Source organism: Poecilia reticulata, linkage group LG5 (genome assembly GCF_000633615.1).
Source record: "Poecilia reticulata strain Guanapo linkage group LG5, Guppy_female_1.0+MT, whole genome shotgun sequence".
Lineage (NCBI taxonomy): Eukaryota > Metazoa > Chordata > Actinopteri > Cyprinodontiformes > Poeciliidae > Poecilia > Poecilia reticulata.
The window spans coordinates 200,804-216,010 of record NC_024335.1 but is presented as its reverse complement, the minus strand read 5'-3'; the positions used below and the strand labels follow the sequence as shown (position 1 = coordinate 216,010).

The 15,207-nt window shown below is 41.5% G+C and overlaps 2 protein-coding genes across 3 annotated transcripts in view; one reads left to right on the top strand and one right to left on the bottom strand.

Annotated features, from left to right (window-relative positions):
* Window positions 1-14,977, top strand: part of ergic3 (ERGIC and golgi 3) — a 21,027-nt gene extending 6,050 nt beyond the window's left edge. The window contains exons 5-14 of one of the 2 annotated variants that reach the window (XM_008408202.2): window positions 5,464-5,560; window positions 5,660-5,825; window positions 6,978-7,035; window positions 8,813-8,827; window positions 9,669-9,700; window positions 9,809-9,905; window positions 12,925-12,989; window positions 13,073-13,209; window positions 13,429-13,484; window positions 13,554-14,977. In XM_008408202.2, coding sequence (XP_008406424.1) covers window positions 5,464-5,560; window positions 5,660-5,825; window positions 6,978-7,035; window positions 8,813-8,827; window positions 9,669-9,700; window positions 9,809-9,905; window positions 12,925-12,989; window positions 13,073-13,209; window positions 13,429-13,484; window positions 13,554-13,633 — 803 coding nt within the window. In that variant the 3' untranslated portion in view covers window positions 13,634-14,977. The remainder of the gene's footprint in view (window positions 1-5,463; window positions 5,561-5,659; window positions 5,826-6,977; window positions 7,036-8,812; window positions 8,828-9,668; window positions 9,701-9,808; window positions 9,906-12,924; window positions 12,990-13,072; window positions 13,210-13,428; window positions 13,485-13,553) is intronic. The other variant, XM_008408203.2, reaches the window with a different exon arrangement.
* romo1 (reactive oxygen species modulator 1) lies at window positions 10,032-12,355 on the bottom strand. Its single transcript, XM_008408200.2, has 3 exons — window positions 12,219-12,355; window positions 10,635-10,765; window positions 10,032-10,256 (listed from the first exon to the last, which is right to left on the bottom strand). Exons 2-3 carry the CDS (start codon window positions 10,763-10,765, stop codon window positions 10,148-10,150), a joined length of 240 nt encoding a protein of 79 aa, XP_008406422.1. The 5' UTR covers window positions 12,219-12,355; the 3' UTR covers window positions 10,032-10,147.
* Window positions 14,978-15,207: the final 230 nt, after the last annotated feature.

The following is a 15,207-nucleotide window of genomic DNA, read 5'->3' as shown; positions in this document are numbered from 1 at the left end:
GCTGAAGGGTTTATCCTGCAAAATCCCAGAAGCTGCAGCACTAAAATCGCACTGCAAAAACACCAAATCTTACCAACTATTTTTGGTTTAGTTTCTGCTGAAAATATCTCATTACACTTGAAATAAGACAAAACTAACAAGAAAATAATTCCTTAATATTGATGAAAATAACTTGTTCCACTGCTGGATTATTTGTTTTTATTTTTATTCTTTATTTTTGAGGCATTGAGAAGATTACAAAAGGTCAGTTTCAGTCTGTGATCTGATACATTTCTTCTCCTTACATTTTTATTTATGAAAGTAAAACAAAAAGAGAACAAGGGGGTTTTGTTTTGGAGACATACTTTTATGTATATAATCTTTCTTTTCAAATTCTCATCAATTTAGTGCATATTGTGTTTATTGACATATGACATCCATTTGGACCACAAGATGATAAACGTTTAATTCATTTGAAAATGAATTAAACGTTAATCTTTCATTAAGACTCTATTCTTCTACATAGGAGGTTCAGGGAGGAGCAGCGACTGGTGACGGGTTTTACAGGCTGTCATTCATATTTGAAACAGATATTTTGCGTTGTCAGGTCGGCATTCTGTCACCTAGAAYAAGAATATTACATTGAAAAGGTATTTTTATATTCAAGATATTTTCCATATTTYTGTGTGTTTTTACCCAATAATGTCTTATAATTGTACAGTCCCAGAATATATGCCAGTGGTTGGGTTCTGCGTCTCCACATTGCCTCCAGCACTCAGGCTCCCCCTGGTATGAGAGATTTTCTGTTTCAGTGTTATAAAAAATCTAAGTAAGCATTTCCAGTTAAATTCTCTGTACGAATTGGTACATCTCCAAACTGTCATGCAGTAATTATGCCACTTTTCTTCTGGTATTTCCATTTTACTTTCCTTTTCCCATTTTGTTTTCACATATAAAGAAGAATGTGTTTTTTTACTCATAAGCCCCTTATATAACCGTGAGATAATACCTTTTTTGGACTTGGCCTGATATGCTGTTAGTATTTCTTTAAGCACTGGTTCCTGTTCATCTATATGTCTAATAACTTCCTGATTAAGATAATGGCATATTTGTAAATATTTATAAAAATCCTGTTTCCCCAGGTTATAACTCGTTTTAAGTGTTTGAAAGTCTTTTACTTGTCCTTTATCCATTAATGAGAAATGTCTTTAAATGTCCAACTACGAATCCTGTGTCTGTTTGATTTGGTTTAAAGTCAGGATCGTAAGCACACCATCTTATAATTCTTAGCACATCATGTAGTTTATATTCCTGTTTAACATCTGTCCAGATTTTTAATTGGGATCTTATCCAAGGATTTTCATTTTGGAGTTTAATCTGTCCTACATCTTTATTCCCYAAGACTKCCTGTAACGGGGTGTCTGGGKWCAGAGMCAATTCGATATCCTTCCATCGGGCCTTATAGTTTTTATTWCATAGGTTTATCAGTGGTTTAATTTGAGCMGAATAGAAGTAGTTCTTTAAATGTGGTACATTCATGCCCCCTTTTTCTTTTGAAAGCTGTAGTGTTTTAAATCTAATTCTCGGCTTTTTTCCATGTTAAGTTTTAATTCAGTACGCAAATAATTTGGTGGATTATAAGTAAATGTCAATATTTGTGTTTTTTTCACATTCAGTTTATATCCTGCAAATTCACCAAAGCTGCTCAAACTCTGAAACAACGTAGGCAGTGATGTTTGGTTCGCTTATGTATACCAACACGTCATCTGCATATAGCATCACCAGAAATGTTTAGATATTTTCAGTTTGTCGTATTAGTTGGGCTAACGGTTCTATATAGAGGGCCAACAGTAAAGGAGAGAGTCCACATCCTGGTCTCGTTCCACGCTCTAATTCAAAGGTATTTGACAGATATCCATTGATTTTTATCCGTGCGAGTGGTTTTGTGTATAGTGACCTGATTATGTCAATAAAATTGCAGTGGAAACCAAACTTCTCAAGTACTTTATATAGAAAATCCCAGCTTACTGAATCGAAAGCTTTTTCAGCGTCAAGGCCGATCACTGCAGCCGGTGTTTGGTCTTTCTGAATGTGGTTCAGGATATGCAATGTACGACGTATATTATCATGGGTTTGTCTCTGGGGGATAAAACCGGTCTGATCGGTATGGATACGTTCTGGGATTCTCCTTGAGAGAATGGATGTAAATAGCTTATAATCAATATTAAGAACAGAGATAGTAGGTCTGTAAGAACTGCAGCTGAGATGGTCCTTTCCTTCTTCTGGAATGACTGATATTGTAGCCTGTTTCCATGTTGGTGGCATTTTACCCTCTTTCAGAGCCATGTTAAGAATTTGAAGGAGGAACGGTGATAACTAACTTAAATTGCTTGGATGGAAATCCGTCTGGACCCGGAGATTTGTTTGTTTTAAGCTCTGTGATGTCAGCCATTAACCTTTGATTTTGATCATCTGACAGAACAGGTGGGTTAAGTTGTTCAAGGAACTGTTTAATTTGCTGCCCATCTTTTAAGTTTGGTTGTGTGTTTAATTGTTTATAGTAAGTTTGGAAAGCTTGTTGGATTTCATTTTGTTTAAACACACCTCTCAGAATTTGGGTCTCTTATTTTGTATATCCTGTTATCTGCTTGTTGTTTTTGCAATTTTCTCCCCAAGAGTTTAGCAAATTTGGCGCCTGATTCATAATATCTTTGTTTAGTATAGATCATCTTTTTTCGTATTTCTTGGAGATACATTGCATTAAGTTTATTTCTTAAYATTTTAAGCTTTATACTATGTTCTGGTTTTAATTCTTTCTTATGTTTTGTCTCAACCTCTTTTATTTCATTATTTAATTCTGATAGTTTTAATTGGTTTGCTCTTTTTTTGGACACAAAAAGATATAATTTTACCCCTCATAACTGCTTTTAGTCCCAAACCATTTCTGGACTAACCTCTCCATTATTGTTTTCTTTTAAAAATGTGTTTGTCAGATTTGATTAGTTTTGTAAATTGGAGGTCATTCAGTCACTCGTATTTAATCTCCATTGTGTATTTTTAGGGTCCTCGTCTAATTTTAAAGTTAATAATAAGGGGGCATGATCAGAGAGGCCAATGTTGCCTCTCACAGTTACAGATCCTATGACAATCTCTTTTAAAAGTAAAGAAATAATCTATTCTAGAGTATACCGTATGTGCATGAGAGAAATGAGTGTAATCACGGCTAGTTGGTTATAAACTCCTCCAGATATCTATACCACCGTATTCTGACATGAGAATTTTAATTTGTTTTGAAGAGTCCAGCCATGGATTAAGTCTTATATTCCCGTCTCCTCCACAAATAAGTATACCTGTTGATTGTCCCATTAAATCAAATAGTTTATATAAAATGAAAAGTCCCTGCCAGGTGGAACGTATACGTTACATTAGGGGTGTAGTGATGCAATAATTTCACAATATGATATACGATATTCTGGTCACGATACGATATATATCATGATGTTTGTTGAGCGATACAATTCGGTACAATTCAGTGCATTTTTACGATTTTCTGAAAGATTTTAGAAGGACAGAGTGATGTTGGTGACATTTTGTTCCAGACTTGAATTTAACTGAAACCTGATTAAAAGCACCAACTACACAATACCTGACTCTGATTGGACAGTCTGACAGTCTGCAGCTGGACAAAATGAATCCAAGATGCAGTGAGAGAATTAGTTTCTGTCATTTAATTCATGTGGATCTGACATAAAACTCAAAAGTTTGAACATAATCCAGGAGCAGAGTGGGGAGATTATCAGCTCTAGACTCTCAATATGCTAATGATTGATTGCACTCATGTTTTTTCTTTTGGACACTGTGGAGTCCTAACCTGAACCCATTTTGGAGTAAAAATGCAGCCACATTGCTGTCTTTTGGACTATGGGGGAAAAGGCTTTTCTACCTCGGCTCCCGGAGTTAGCCGTGGCTGTAAGCTGTTTACTACTAGCTGCTAAAGTCGTGGCTCCGCATCACCCCGTAGTGATCGACTCCCTGCAGCTGCAGCGCCGCTATTCCCCTGCTTGGATCTGAGTAGCTGCCTCAGACTGCCAGGATCTCATCGTTCTCTCAGTCTCTGATACTCTCTGTCTGTTGCTAATGAGAATGATCGATCAGCCATTGTTACCATGGAGATCCTCCCTGCGGTTTCCGGCTGCGGGTTTTTCCTGCTGAAAACACAGCGCCGCTGCTGCTGGATGTTATCAACCCTGTTCATTCTTCAGGTCCTTTATATACAGAGCAGAAACCGCTAAGATAAAAGCTAATTATGAAGTGAATGATACCAGATCTCACTGCTTTTGCAGCTGCTCCGTTAGCGCCGCTTCTCTTTCACGGTTATTTGCGCAACTTTACTTCGTTTCTCAGCAGCAAAATGCAGCCCATCGTTATTTATTGAAGCTTTTAAGTGTCCACAGACACAGAAATCTAATGTTAAGTTTTGTACGTTTGGAAGCTCATTTCCTCTCACATAACCGGAAAAGCGGGAAATGGCGGCATTTAAAACGTGAAGAAAGTGACAACTTTGCCGAAACATTGTTTGAGCCTTCACGGTGTCCGTAGTTCCCCACGCGCTGCTTTCTCAGTGCTCACCACGAGCACGCGCGTATTTTGCCGCGTGGGCGGGGCGGAGCGGCAAGAAGACGCAGGTGGAACCGGATCTGATGGGGAAACGCGGATTGACGTAACACCGTCTTGGTCCTGACCCGGAAGTCCTGACCCGGAAGTCCTGACCCGGAAGTCCTCCCCCACTGCTGGATTATTTCATAACATGACATTTTTCCCATGCAAAACTGAAAAAATCCATGAGTGGAACTAGAACTTTTCAGCAATATTATTAATTGTGCGGCAAAGCTAAAGATGTTTGAGGGCCGCACTGGGATAACTCGGGGAATTCTAAAMTGTCCGACGCGTGCTTCAAATAAGTCCAAGCCGCTTCTTTGTTGTTGCAATCAACTATTTATTTCACTTTGAATGTCTTACTTCAGATCTTGCACTGACTGACCAGGCCAAACCATCCAATAGTGCCAACAATAAACGGCATTAAACACGGTCAACAGAAATTATGACCACCCGGTGCCCCCACTTCCTCAAACATAATAAGCCAGCACGCCAGTATGGCTCCCATTCATACCTTCAGTGACAGCCACGCCCACCTCGACACGCCCACCACCCAAGTGTCAAAGGCATGCGCTCCCGTCACCTCAATAATCATTCATTTYATTCATATGGCTCTTACAATTATGAAATTATTACTGAAAATAAGCTGCTCGGTCTGCTGAAAGTCACTTGTGAGTTAGTTGTCTTATTTAAATGTTTTGATATTTGCACCAAAAACCAGACAAAAATACTTTGTAAGATTTTGTCCTTCTGCAGTGAACTTACTGGATAAGAGACGGCATGAAGCTAACGTTGTTTTATAGTCACAGATGGTTCTGTGTTGTTCAGAACTGGGTCAGGCTGAAGATGGGGAAGCATTCGACCTGAGCACTCTGGACCCGAACCGATGTGAGAGCTGTTACGGCGCCGAGACCGAAGACCTGAAGTAAGAAACGCCGCCGCTGCCGGCCATGTGCCTGCTGCCATTACTGCTGCTAACTCTGCGCGTGTGTGTGTGTGTCCATCTGCACGCGTGTGTGTGCAGGTGCTGCAACACCTGTGACGACGTGCGCGAGGCGTACCGGCGGCGCGGCTGGGCCTTTAAGAGCGCCGACACCATCGAGCAGTGCAAACGCGAAGGCTTCACGCAGAAGATGATGGAGCAGAAGAACGAGGGCTGCCAGGTCTACGGCTTCCTGGAGGTCAACAAGGTCAGACCTTCACGCCTCGCCAGTGGTGGGCAGTTACTGTAATCTGATTACTTTCTTCAAGTAAGAAATTGCAATTGCAAAAAAAGTAATCAGATTACCTTTACTTCCGCACAAGCAAGCTTTGTTACAAAACCCAGATTTTGTTGGCCTCTCATCACATATGATGTGCGTCGTCATGGTAACGGGCAGGTGTTACCATTGGACAGGTAAATTGGAGCGCAGTATTCTCGTCGCCGTGGCATCCATGTCACAAGAAACGGTTTAATTTGATGAAACTTTATACGATGGAATATGCAGAGAAGTGATCTGTGTTCAGATCTCCCTGAAAGATGAAAACCGTTTGTGTTCTGCAAGAGGCAGACGGCGATTTCATTCAGCGTCTCTGCTGCGTCGACTCGGCGGCCATGTTTCCTCCGACTGGCACGACAGTTTTAAGCTGCAAAGTTGTGAATTAGGATTGTTTCCATTTCCTGGTTTAGAATCAACACAAATGTTATTTTGCCAGATGTTGCTAGCTAGCATGGCTGTAACAAACAGGAAGTAGCGGCTGCTTGCTAGCATGGTGTGGGAACGGCTCTCCCCTCTGAGCTGAAGGTTTGGAGTTTGAAATGTTTCAGTTTGGAAAGTTTAGCTACATCTGAACTTTTCCTTCTTTTCTGCATCGAGTCTTTCAGGAAAAGCCAAACTTTTTGGCAGAATTGAGACTTTGTATCAGATTTTGTGGTTTCCATCAACCGTTTCTGAAGCAATGCTTCAAAATGTGCATAAAAATGTTGCTGGAAACAAAGGATTCCAGGATCTTTAGAGAAAACCGGCCCACAGCATCACAGATCCTCCGCCGTGTCTACCAGCTGCGTTTTCTCCTCAAAGTTCCTCATCATGCTAGTCGACACGCTGAGCTCCGTCCACCTATAGATGGCGCTGCTGCTATCGTTGCTTCATGACAGAAAGTCTTGGATTTCAAATTAAAAGCTTCTAGAAACACTGATCTGCTTTATTTTGTTGACGGTGCCAATAATCGTCCTCCTGTTGATTTAAGGCTTTTTTTAAGCTCAGCATTAACATGTCTGAGTCTACATATATTTTCTATTCATAGTAATTTTTCTCATTTAGAGTAAAATTGATCCCGAGTCGTTTCACACTTTGTTTCAGGTGGCAGGAAATTTCCACTTTGCACCAGGAAAGAGTTTCCAGCAGTCGCATGTTCACGGTGAGAACGTTTCATCTAACTGAGCAAAGCCTTTAAACGCCCTTTGTTCTGTTTTACTCCGATTTATAGATGCGTATAAAAGTCATTGAGTTCAACAGTTTAATTCAGCTGGAATCTAATTTCTGTTCCTCAAAGCAAAATGAAGAAAATATAAACTGTATAAGAAGTTTTTTATTACCTCCTTCAGAATAAAGGGTGTTTGTTTTGGAACCTCTGACTGATTCTCATGTTCATCCATCTGTCGTCTTTGTTCCACCCTGAACAACCTCACGCCCCCTGCTGGTGGTGGCGAGTCTCTACATGTCGCATGAACGTCTCCTTCCCCACTCAGCTCCTGCAGACTAGCGGCAGCAGCAATTACCAAACGTCTGCTGAGCTCATCATACCAACTATTAAAAATGGCTGCAAACAGCCTAATGATGTGCTGAAAGAGCAGGAGCCTCTTAAAGGGACAGAGGCCCATTTTTCTGACTGAACTAGCGCCAGTCATTTCAAAGTCCTGCTGATAATTGGATTCTAAGGTGTTAAATATAACTGTAAATCTTACATCACAGCATAACTTCAGATGAAGCTCTGCTGCTTCATCCCTCATTTAAATTTGTTGGTTTTTTATGTAAAAGTTCTTATAAAGATACGACTTTATTCTCTCATTATTTTGACTTTATTGCCGACTGTATTCTTTTTATGGTATAAATTTATTCTCATGATTAAAAATAAAAATGGCAGCCTGGCTCTAATATTCGTAAAGCTGACCTGAATTTAAATCAAGATGGCCGCCCTGGGCGATGACATCACGCTGGACTCTGAAAACCCAGAGAGGAAAAAAAATCCAAAGCAAAAATTAAATATTTAAAAGTGATTTATCGATTGTTCTAAACTGCATAAAACCTTCTAGTCACTGCAAAAACAGAATCTTGTATTTTTGGTCTAGTTTCTCCAGCAAATATTTTATTTCAATGTCAAATTTATTTATATAGAAATTTTAAAAACAGGTTTAAAACGGCACAAAAGTGCTTTACAAAATTATGTCAGGTGAAATAAAACATTTGCTCCAGGAACTAAATGGCTTTGTGGTTTTGCAGTGAAAGCTTCCCATACTTTTAACACGTTTAGGAATCATTTGGACCAGCTGTGAAGTTTTGACTAACTTTTAGTTTAAACTGATCCAGTCAGTGAGTTTAACTCCCATGACCCGTCCAGGCCACCGTAGTTCTGTCTGCATAACGAACTGAAGCTGCTTCACCCTCTGGGATTAATGAAGTATGTGATTCACTCATTCATTCACTCATTCATTCACTGTTTTAGCTGATTCTTCCTCTGTGGCATCAAATCAGGGCAGGAAATTGAAACGAACCCAAATGTTCAATCATCCACAATGGGTGATTTGAACTGGGAAGGTTGGGCTGAAGCCTGCGGTGGTTTTGGTTTCCTGTGCTGAAAGCGACTCTGATTCGTTCGTCTCATCGATATTTAAAGTGTCGGCAGCAGAAACGAGAGACGAGAATCAATCCAGAACCTCGTTGAGACCCAAACACGTCCTGTCCTGGAAAGATGTCTGCTGTGGGTCGGGCTGCACACTAGTTCTAGTTTAGCGCACAAGTAACATTATTTATCTTTATATTCTTCATAATTCACAGCTTATCGGTCGATTTCAACCTGATTTTGAGGTAAATTGTCTGGAAACTCTTATTTTGGAAAGCTGTGCAGCTCCACCTTCAGCTGTCGGGTTTCATGTCTGCTGCTCTGTCCCAGTGACTCTTCTCTCTTCTTTCTGCAGTGCACGCTGTGGAAAGTAAGTCCATCTTCCTTTATGCCAGTGAATGCATGCATGCAGCGTGTTCAGGAAAACCTTTCCCTGTTTCTGCCTTAAACGCATTCAGTGCTGGATCAATGTGAAAAATAATCTAGGTATTAATTTAAAAGTGCATGATTATCAGATCCATTTAGACGTACAACCAGTTTCTCAATGTGATACATTTTTACTAGTTAACTAATAAACGCTGCAGTTCTTAGCCACGAGTCTGACGTCTGATCTATCAAACATTAGAAACCTGATTGGTCCAGAGAAACTCCGATTCAGGCCGCAAAGTGAATGAATTCATGTTCATAATTCACCAACCCATCTGAACTAGATTCAGTCCCACAATGAACAAGTTCTTCTCTTCAGTCTCCGTTTGGATCATGGAAGGAAAACAGGTTGAGCTGCAGGTTTCCTCCTCGAAGCGACTAAATAAAACACGGAGGGATTCAAAAGCTCATTTCTGCTTTCAGCTGAGCTGAAACCCAAGAAGATTCTTTTGGACCCGATTCGTTTACAGACCAGAGAAAGTTTTCATGTTCGATGCAACAATTAAGACGTATTCAAGTAGAAAACTGCTTAATTTATGCATTTTTGTGGTTTCGGTGTCATTTCAAATGGGTCGGTGTGTCAGTCGGTACTTTGGCTTTGAGAAGGCCGTGATGCTGATCCTGTTGCCATGGTAACCACTTTGACGAAAGGCGATTGGTGTTTTTGCCCCTCAGTTCAGCTGTTTTTTATCCTGAATGTTCCTGATTTGGTCATTTATGCTTTTATTAATGCGAGTCTGAATGTTTCTGGATTATTTTAAACAGGTTTGTGTTTTTGTTTGCAGTTCATGACCTGCAGAGTTTTGGTTTAGACAACGTAAGTTTCCACGTTTCTCTGGATACATTTAAAATGTTTCATTTGCTCTTAAGAGGCTTAAAGACATCAGTTCAATTCTGAAGCTGCTTCTTCTTCTGTGGTTTGCAGATCAACATGACCCACCTGATAAAGCACCTGTCGTTTGGTAAAGATTACCCCGGCATCGTAAATCCGCTGGACGGAACCGACGTCTCGGCGCCACAAGGTATCGTCCCGCTTCCTGTGCTCATTCTAAAAGCTTCTGATCCATTTTAGAGTTTAATCCCATTTACTGAACTAAATTAAAGCGTTCCACATTAATGGAGCAAAACATGGAGGATAAAAACGGGACTGTCATGTGACGAACCAGAACCTTTATTGATAACGAGACGGCGGGTTTGGACCATGTGGTTATCCGAGTCCCTAGGCTGTACAGTCCGAGGGAGGAAGAGGAGGCAGTGGTCTTCCTCAGCATCGGATTCCCATCCCGATAGCCATGAAGGTGCCAAACGTCCCGCCGCTTTGCATCATGGTCTTCCCAACGCCGCCCATCAGCTCCCGGCCCCGCATCCCGATCCTGCAAACAGAAACTGTTTTCACCAACGGCTAAAACGTTAGCGCAGCCGTCCTGCAAGGCAGACCTCAGGATTATTCCCAGATTATTCCCAGATTATTCCCAGACAAAGGTTCAGTTAGTCAGAAAGTTAGGCTTTAAAATTGGCTAAAATTTACACTTATAAAATATGTAAATGTTAATAAACCAGCTTGTTTTTTTCCCAAGATACAATAATTAGTCATGAAAAGCAAAGACATGTTGAGTTTTCAACCTGAACCAATGCTGAATAAAAACAGCTGAGAGAGAAGTGGACTTTGACTGGGACACTTCCTTTGTCCATCTGAATTTACTTTTAATAAATAAATGATTTTCTGTTTGGGTTTATTGGTCCAAACCCACCTGAGACAGGAGAAAGTCCCAAACATGGCGCCTGCAGCCATTCCCACGGCAAAGCCCATCATGAAGCCCATCTTGACCCGGTCAAAGCAGCTGGGCTGGGTCTGGCCGTACGGACCGACAGCGACCGGCATCTGCAAACGCAACAACAGCTGGTTTTAATCTGAGGTTCGCTGAGATTAAAATCTGCTGCATACAACGAAGGAAACCTGACGGATGATTAGCCTCTTTCTAAATGTGGGTTCATTTCATCTTCATTTTTAATCTTCAAAGCCAAAATCTGACCAGTTTGGATTTCAGATATAGCTGCACTTTGTACAGCACCAACAACAAAAAGGTCTGAATTCTAGATGCACCAAGAGGTTTTTTTTCTGTGGAGGATGAAGATTTGAGAGTTGAAAGTCCAATATTGACCCAGTGAGGCTCATTTTCTGATCCATGCAGGTCCTTGAACTGAACCAGTTTGTTTCTCTGCAGTAAAATCTTCCTCCCCAGTTCAATCTGTCCTGATGCTGCCGTTAAAACGGCACTGAAGAGAAAAACCCAGCAGAGAACGTGTTGGGCTGATTTCCATCTGCTGTAATTAATCACTGTTAAAATACTGTCAAATTATTGCACAATAATTACCAAAACATGGGGCAGCTGAACCAAATGTCAGTTACCACATTTTAGACTAAAAACTACAAAAGCAGATTATGTAAAATATCTTTTAAGCATTTTATGGCAATAATTAGGTTTTGAAATCTCCCATGACTTTGACTGAAATTTAAAATGAGGGTTAGAAATTAGCTCTTAATTCTGTTCCAGCTTTTAATGTGCATAACCTGCATCATGTAGTTAAATGATTGTTCCAGTGAAATCCCTCTGAAAGAGCCGCAGCTACCTGCAGCCTGTCATGATGAATGTTGCTGAGAGAGAAATTGTCCCACAAATTGAGATAAACGTTGTTTTCAAACTATTTTAATATAAGGAATTTTTTAAGCCAATTTTTTAGCTAAATACTTCTAACAGAAACACATTATCCTAATATTCGTGGTGAGTGAAACAGCAATGGACTGAACTTGTAAAGCACTTTATCCCATCATTTTAACCGCTCAGCGCTTTACACTAGAGTCTCATTTATACACCGATCTGCAGGCAGGTTCGGGTTGGGAAGCTGGAAACGACCTTCCGATCACAAGACGAGCCACACAGCCAGTCGCTCTTCATGTTTTTATTAAGTCTGTTTCTGTTCTGCTCCAGTAAATGATGCAACTTTTGACCGCTGCAGTTTGTTGACTTTAATCAGAGGTTTATTTTCACTGCTAGCACCTGTTAGCACCTAGCTGTTAGCACCTAGCTGCTAGCACCTGTTAGCACCTAGCTGTTAGCACCTAGCTGCTAGCACATTAGCTTCTGTCAGGCATCACCGCTAAAGTCCGCGGATTAGAACTGAGTGTTTATCTTTTCATCCCCAAACCCCACCGCAGGTTGTTGTTAGCTTCCCATGCTAACGCCACCTGCGGCCTCCATAGGTGAGGCGTTCACCTTCAGACCGACTATTTTTTACCCACAAACACCGGGAAACGGGACAGCAGGACATTTTACCTTCAGTTACTCTGCTGTGATAAATTCGCTGCTTTGCTTTTCCGCTTAAAATTTCTCTTGCTCTTGAGCGCAGCTGCGATTAAATGTCTTCCTAGCAGCAGACCTCCATAACCGGAAGCAGGAAAGGGAGAGAAATAAAGGCGGAACGGACAGCGCCCCCTGCGGCTCCGTTTATCATTGCTTTTTTCTATCATTTCTTTTAGAACAGACCTTAATAACTGGGTTGTCATTACAATAACGTACTTTAAATGTTCATGTTTTAACTTTAGTTTTAGCCTTAATAACATAAATCTTTATATTTGGTCGTTTCAAAAATTCTTAATACATTTTAAAGGTTTTCCTTTATTTTCCTCAATATTAATCTAATAGCACTGTGAAATAAAATGAAGCATAAATGGGTCCAGTAGAGGAATTGTTTTGTTTACACCAAAGAAATGTATGAAGTAAGACAACATTATTCGCTGACACTTCTCTCTGATCATGAGTTTTTATTTGCCACTTGTCTTCTGAAGTGTTTCGGAACAAGTAATGCAGAGTTGGGAAAATAAGCAGCCAGTTTCTGAACTGACCTCTAAAGTTGCTCTAAACTTTGTTGAGCATCATGATGGAGATCCAGCCAGTCAGAAGCAGATTATTGGACTGATTTGGGTTTTTCAGTTTTAAAATCTGCTGATAGTAAAGTTTAATTTGCTGTTTGTCTCCACAGCATCGATGATGTACCAGTATTTTGTGAAAATTGTTCCAACCATCTACGTCAAAACAGACGGAGAGGTGAGTTAAACAGCTTCGTGTTTATTGTATTTCTTGTTGGACTCTTTTCCACATGTTTTCTGTGAATTTGTTTTTACCTCCAGGTGGTCAAAACGAATCAGTTTTCCGTCACCAGGCACGAGAAAGTCGCCAACGGTTTAATAGGAGATCAGGGTCTGCCGGGCGTCTTTGTTCTCTACGAACTTTCACCCATGATGGTCAAATTCACAGAAAAACACAGGTGAGGTCGTGGCAGACGGCCAGTTTCTAAAACCAGAACGGGGTCGACTGTTGAAATGTCCTGTTTGTCACAGAAATAATCTGTCATGTTTGAACACTTTGAAACCACCAGTTTCAAAAATAACAACAACAATCCACTTTTTTAGCTCAACTGTTGGATGAAACTCAGACTTGCTGTAAATAATAAATCCTTCAGTATAAATGTTGACTGTTTTCTCAGGTCGCTGACTCACTTCCTGACGGGCGTGTGCGCCATCATCGGCGGCGTGTTCACAGGTCAGTCTCCTTCGTTCTGATGCTAACTGAGCAGCAGAGAAGCTCACCGCATTCTCCCGACTCTTCCAGTGGCCGGTCTCATCGACTCGCTCATCTACCACTCGGCGCGCGCCATCCAGAAGAAGATAGAGCTGGGCAAGGCGTCCTAACGATGGCGCCCCCCAGTGGCCGCACAGACCGAGATGCTGAGCACCCAGAGGACAGAAACGGGCGGCGAGGCGGGGGGAGAAACTCGCCTCTTCTCCATGAACTAGACCTGAAACGAACCGAGAGAGAATCCAGGGCGGTGGAGCTGTTTGGACCTTCCTATCCGCCGTTCGGAGACGGACGGGCCGCGGCGGCAGGGCGATGGGAGGACGCCGCCACCAGGAGCAAGAAGCCGCTCCATCGCTACGCTCAGCGTTTGGTAGGAGACCGAGGAGCAGCAGAGACCTTAGTTTACCCCGACGGACATTTTTAAGCTCGGATAATTTATTCCATCTTCTCTGACTCGCGTCGTTCAGACTGTGGAGCGACTTTTATTCCATATCTGAAAACAAAGTGAATCCTCAGTGTTCAGAGGAAACGCAGCAGATCTTCCTGCAGCTCCGCCAGGTATTAACAAGAAGAAGAACAAGAAACTGCTCATTTGCTCATTAAACTACTAAAACAGCTGCTGCTTGTCACTCCTTGCTGCACTGCAAACACATAAAATCTAACCAAGTATTTCTGGTCTGCAGTGCAAATATCTTCACTTGAAATAAGAGAAAATTAACCTACAAGTAACTTTGAACAAGGTAAAGGAGCTTCGGGTGAATAATTCATTAATACATATCAATATTAGTTCCACTGGCAGATTATTTCACTTGAAACAAAACATTTTTCTCATGTTATAAATGAAATAATCTGACAGGAACTTTTTGATAGTTTTATCTTATTTCAAGTGAATTGGAAACTAAACCGAAAAAATAAATTTAGTGTTTTGCAGTGCAGAACCTCCTTTGATTTTCAACAAGAAGAAATCGGATTAGACTCTGGAGCTGGTTGGATGCTGGTTGTCCAGGTAAACATCCATCTGTATCCAACAGACAGGTTCTGCAGCTTCCTGTGGGTCAGACGCCGGGTCAGATCCGGTACCGTCTGTAGTGGGAGGTTCTGATCCGTTGGACCAGCTGATCATTACAGCTGGTTTCACATGATGTTGCTGCAAGTTGATGATTAGAACCTGGATCAGAACTCCGAGCCTGGGTTCAGTCCAGTTTAACTTTAGAGGTTATAAACGCAGGAATTGGTCACTGAATCATCGCTTTGTTTTTCCTGGTGATGTGTTAGAACCGGACCGGTTCCGGTCCAGTATTCCCTCTGTCCCCGTCCTCTCGGATCCAGACGATGGTTCAGTTGTCGACGGTTTGCTGCTGCACCTTTAGATCAGGGCTGTGTGAGAGAGATGTATTTATATTTCGAATGTCCACAAAATGTTTTTAAAGTGACAAAATAAATGTTGAATTAAAGCAGCTTCAGCTCCACCTAGTGTTTCTATTGGTCGACCCGGTTCTACTGGACCCAGAACATCTGCTCCTCCTCCAGCTGCTCTGAGTCAAACCAACCTGTTCCCCTCCTGATGGTCCGGTCGACCCGGTTCTACTGGAACCAGAACATCTGCTCCTCCTCCAGCTGCTCTGAGTCAAACCAACCTGTTCCCCTCCTGGCCTGTGGGGGCGCTGCACCAAGAACCACTGAAGGA

Bases quoted from the DNA above. Each gene is read 5' to 3' on its own strand.
- romo1 (XM_008408200.2), bottom strand. From the start codon at position 10,765: ATGCCGGTCGCTGTCGGTCCGTACGGCCAGACCCAGCCCAGCTGCTTT. The intron at 10,257-10,634 runs GTGGGTTTGGAC...TTCTGTTTGCAG, and splicing joins GGGACTTTCTCCTGTCTCAG to GATCGGGATGCGGGGCCGGG.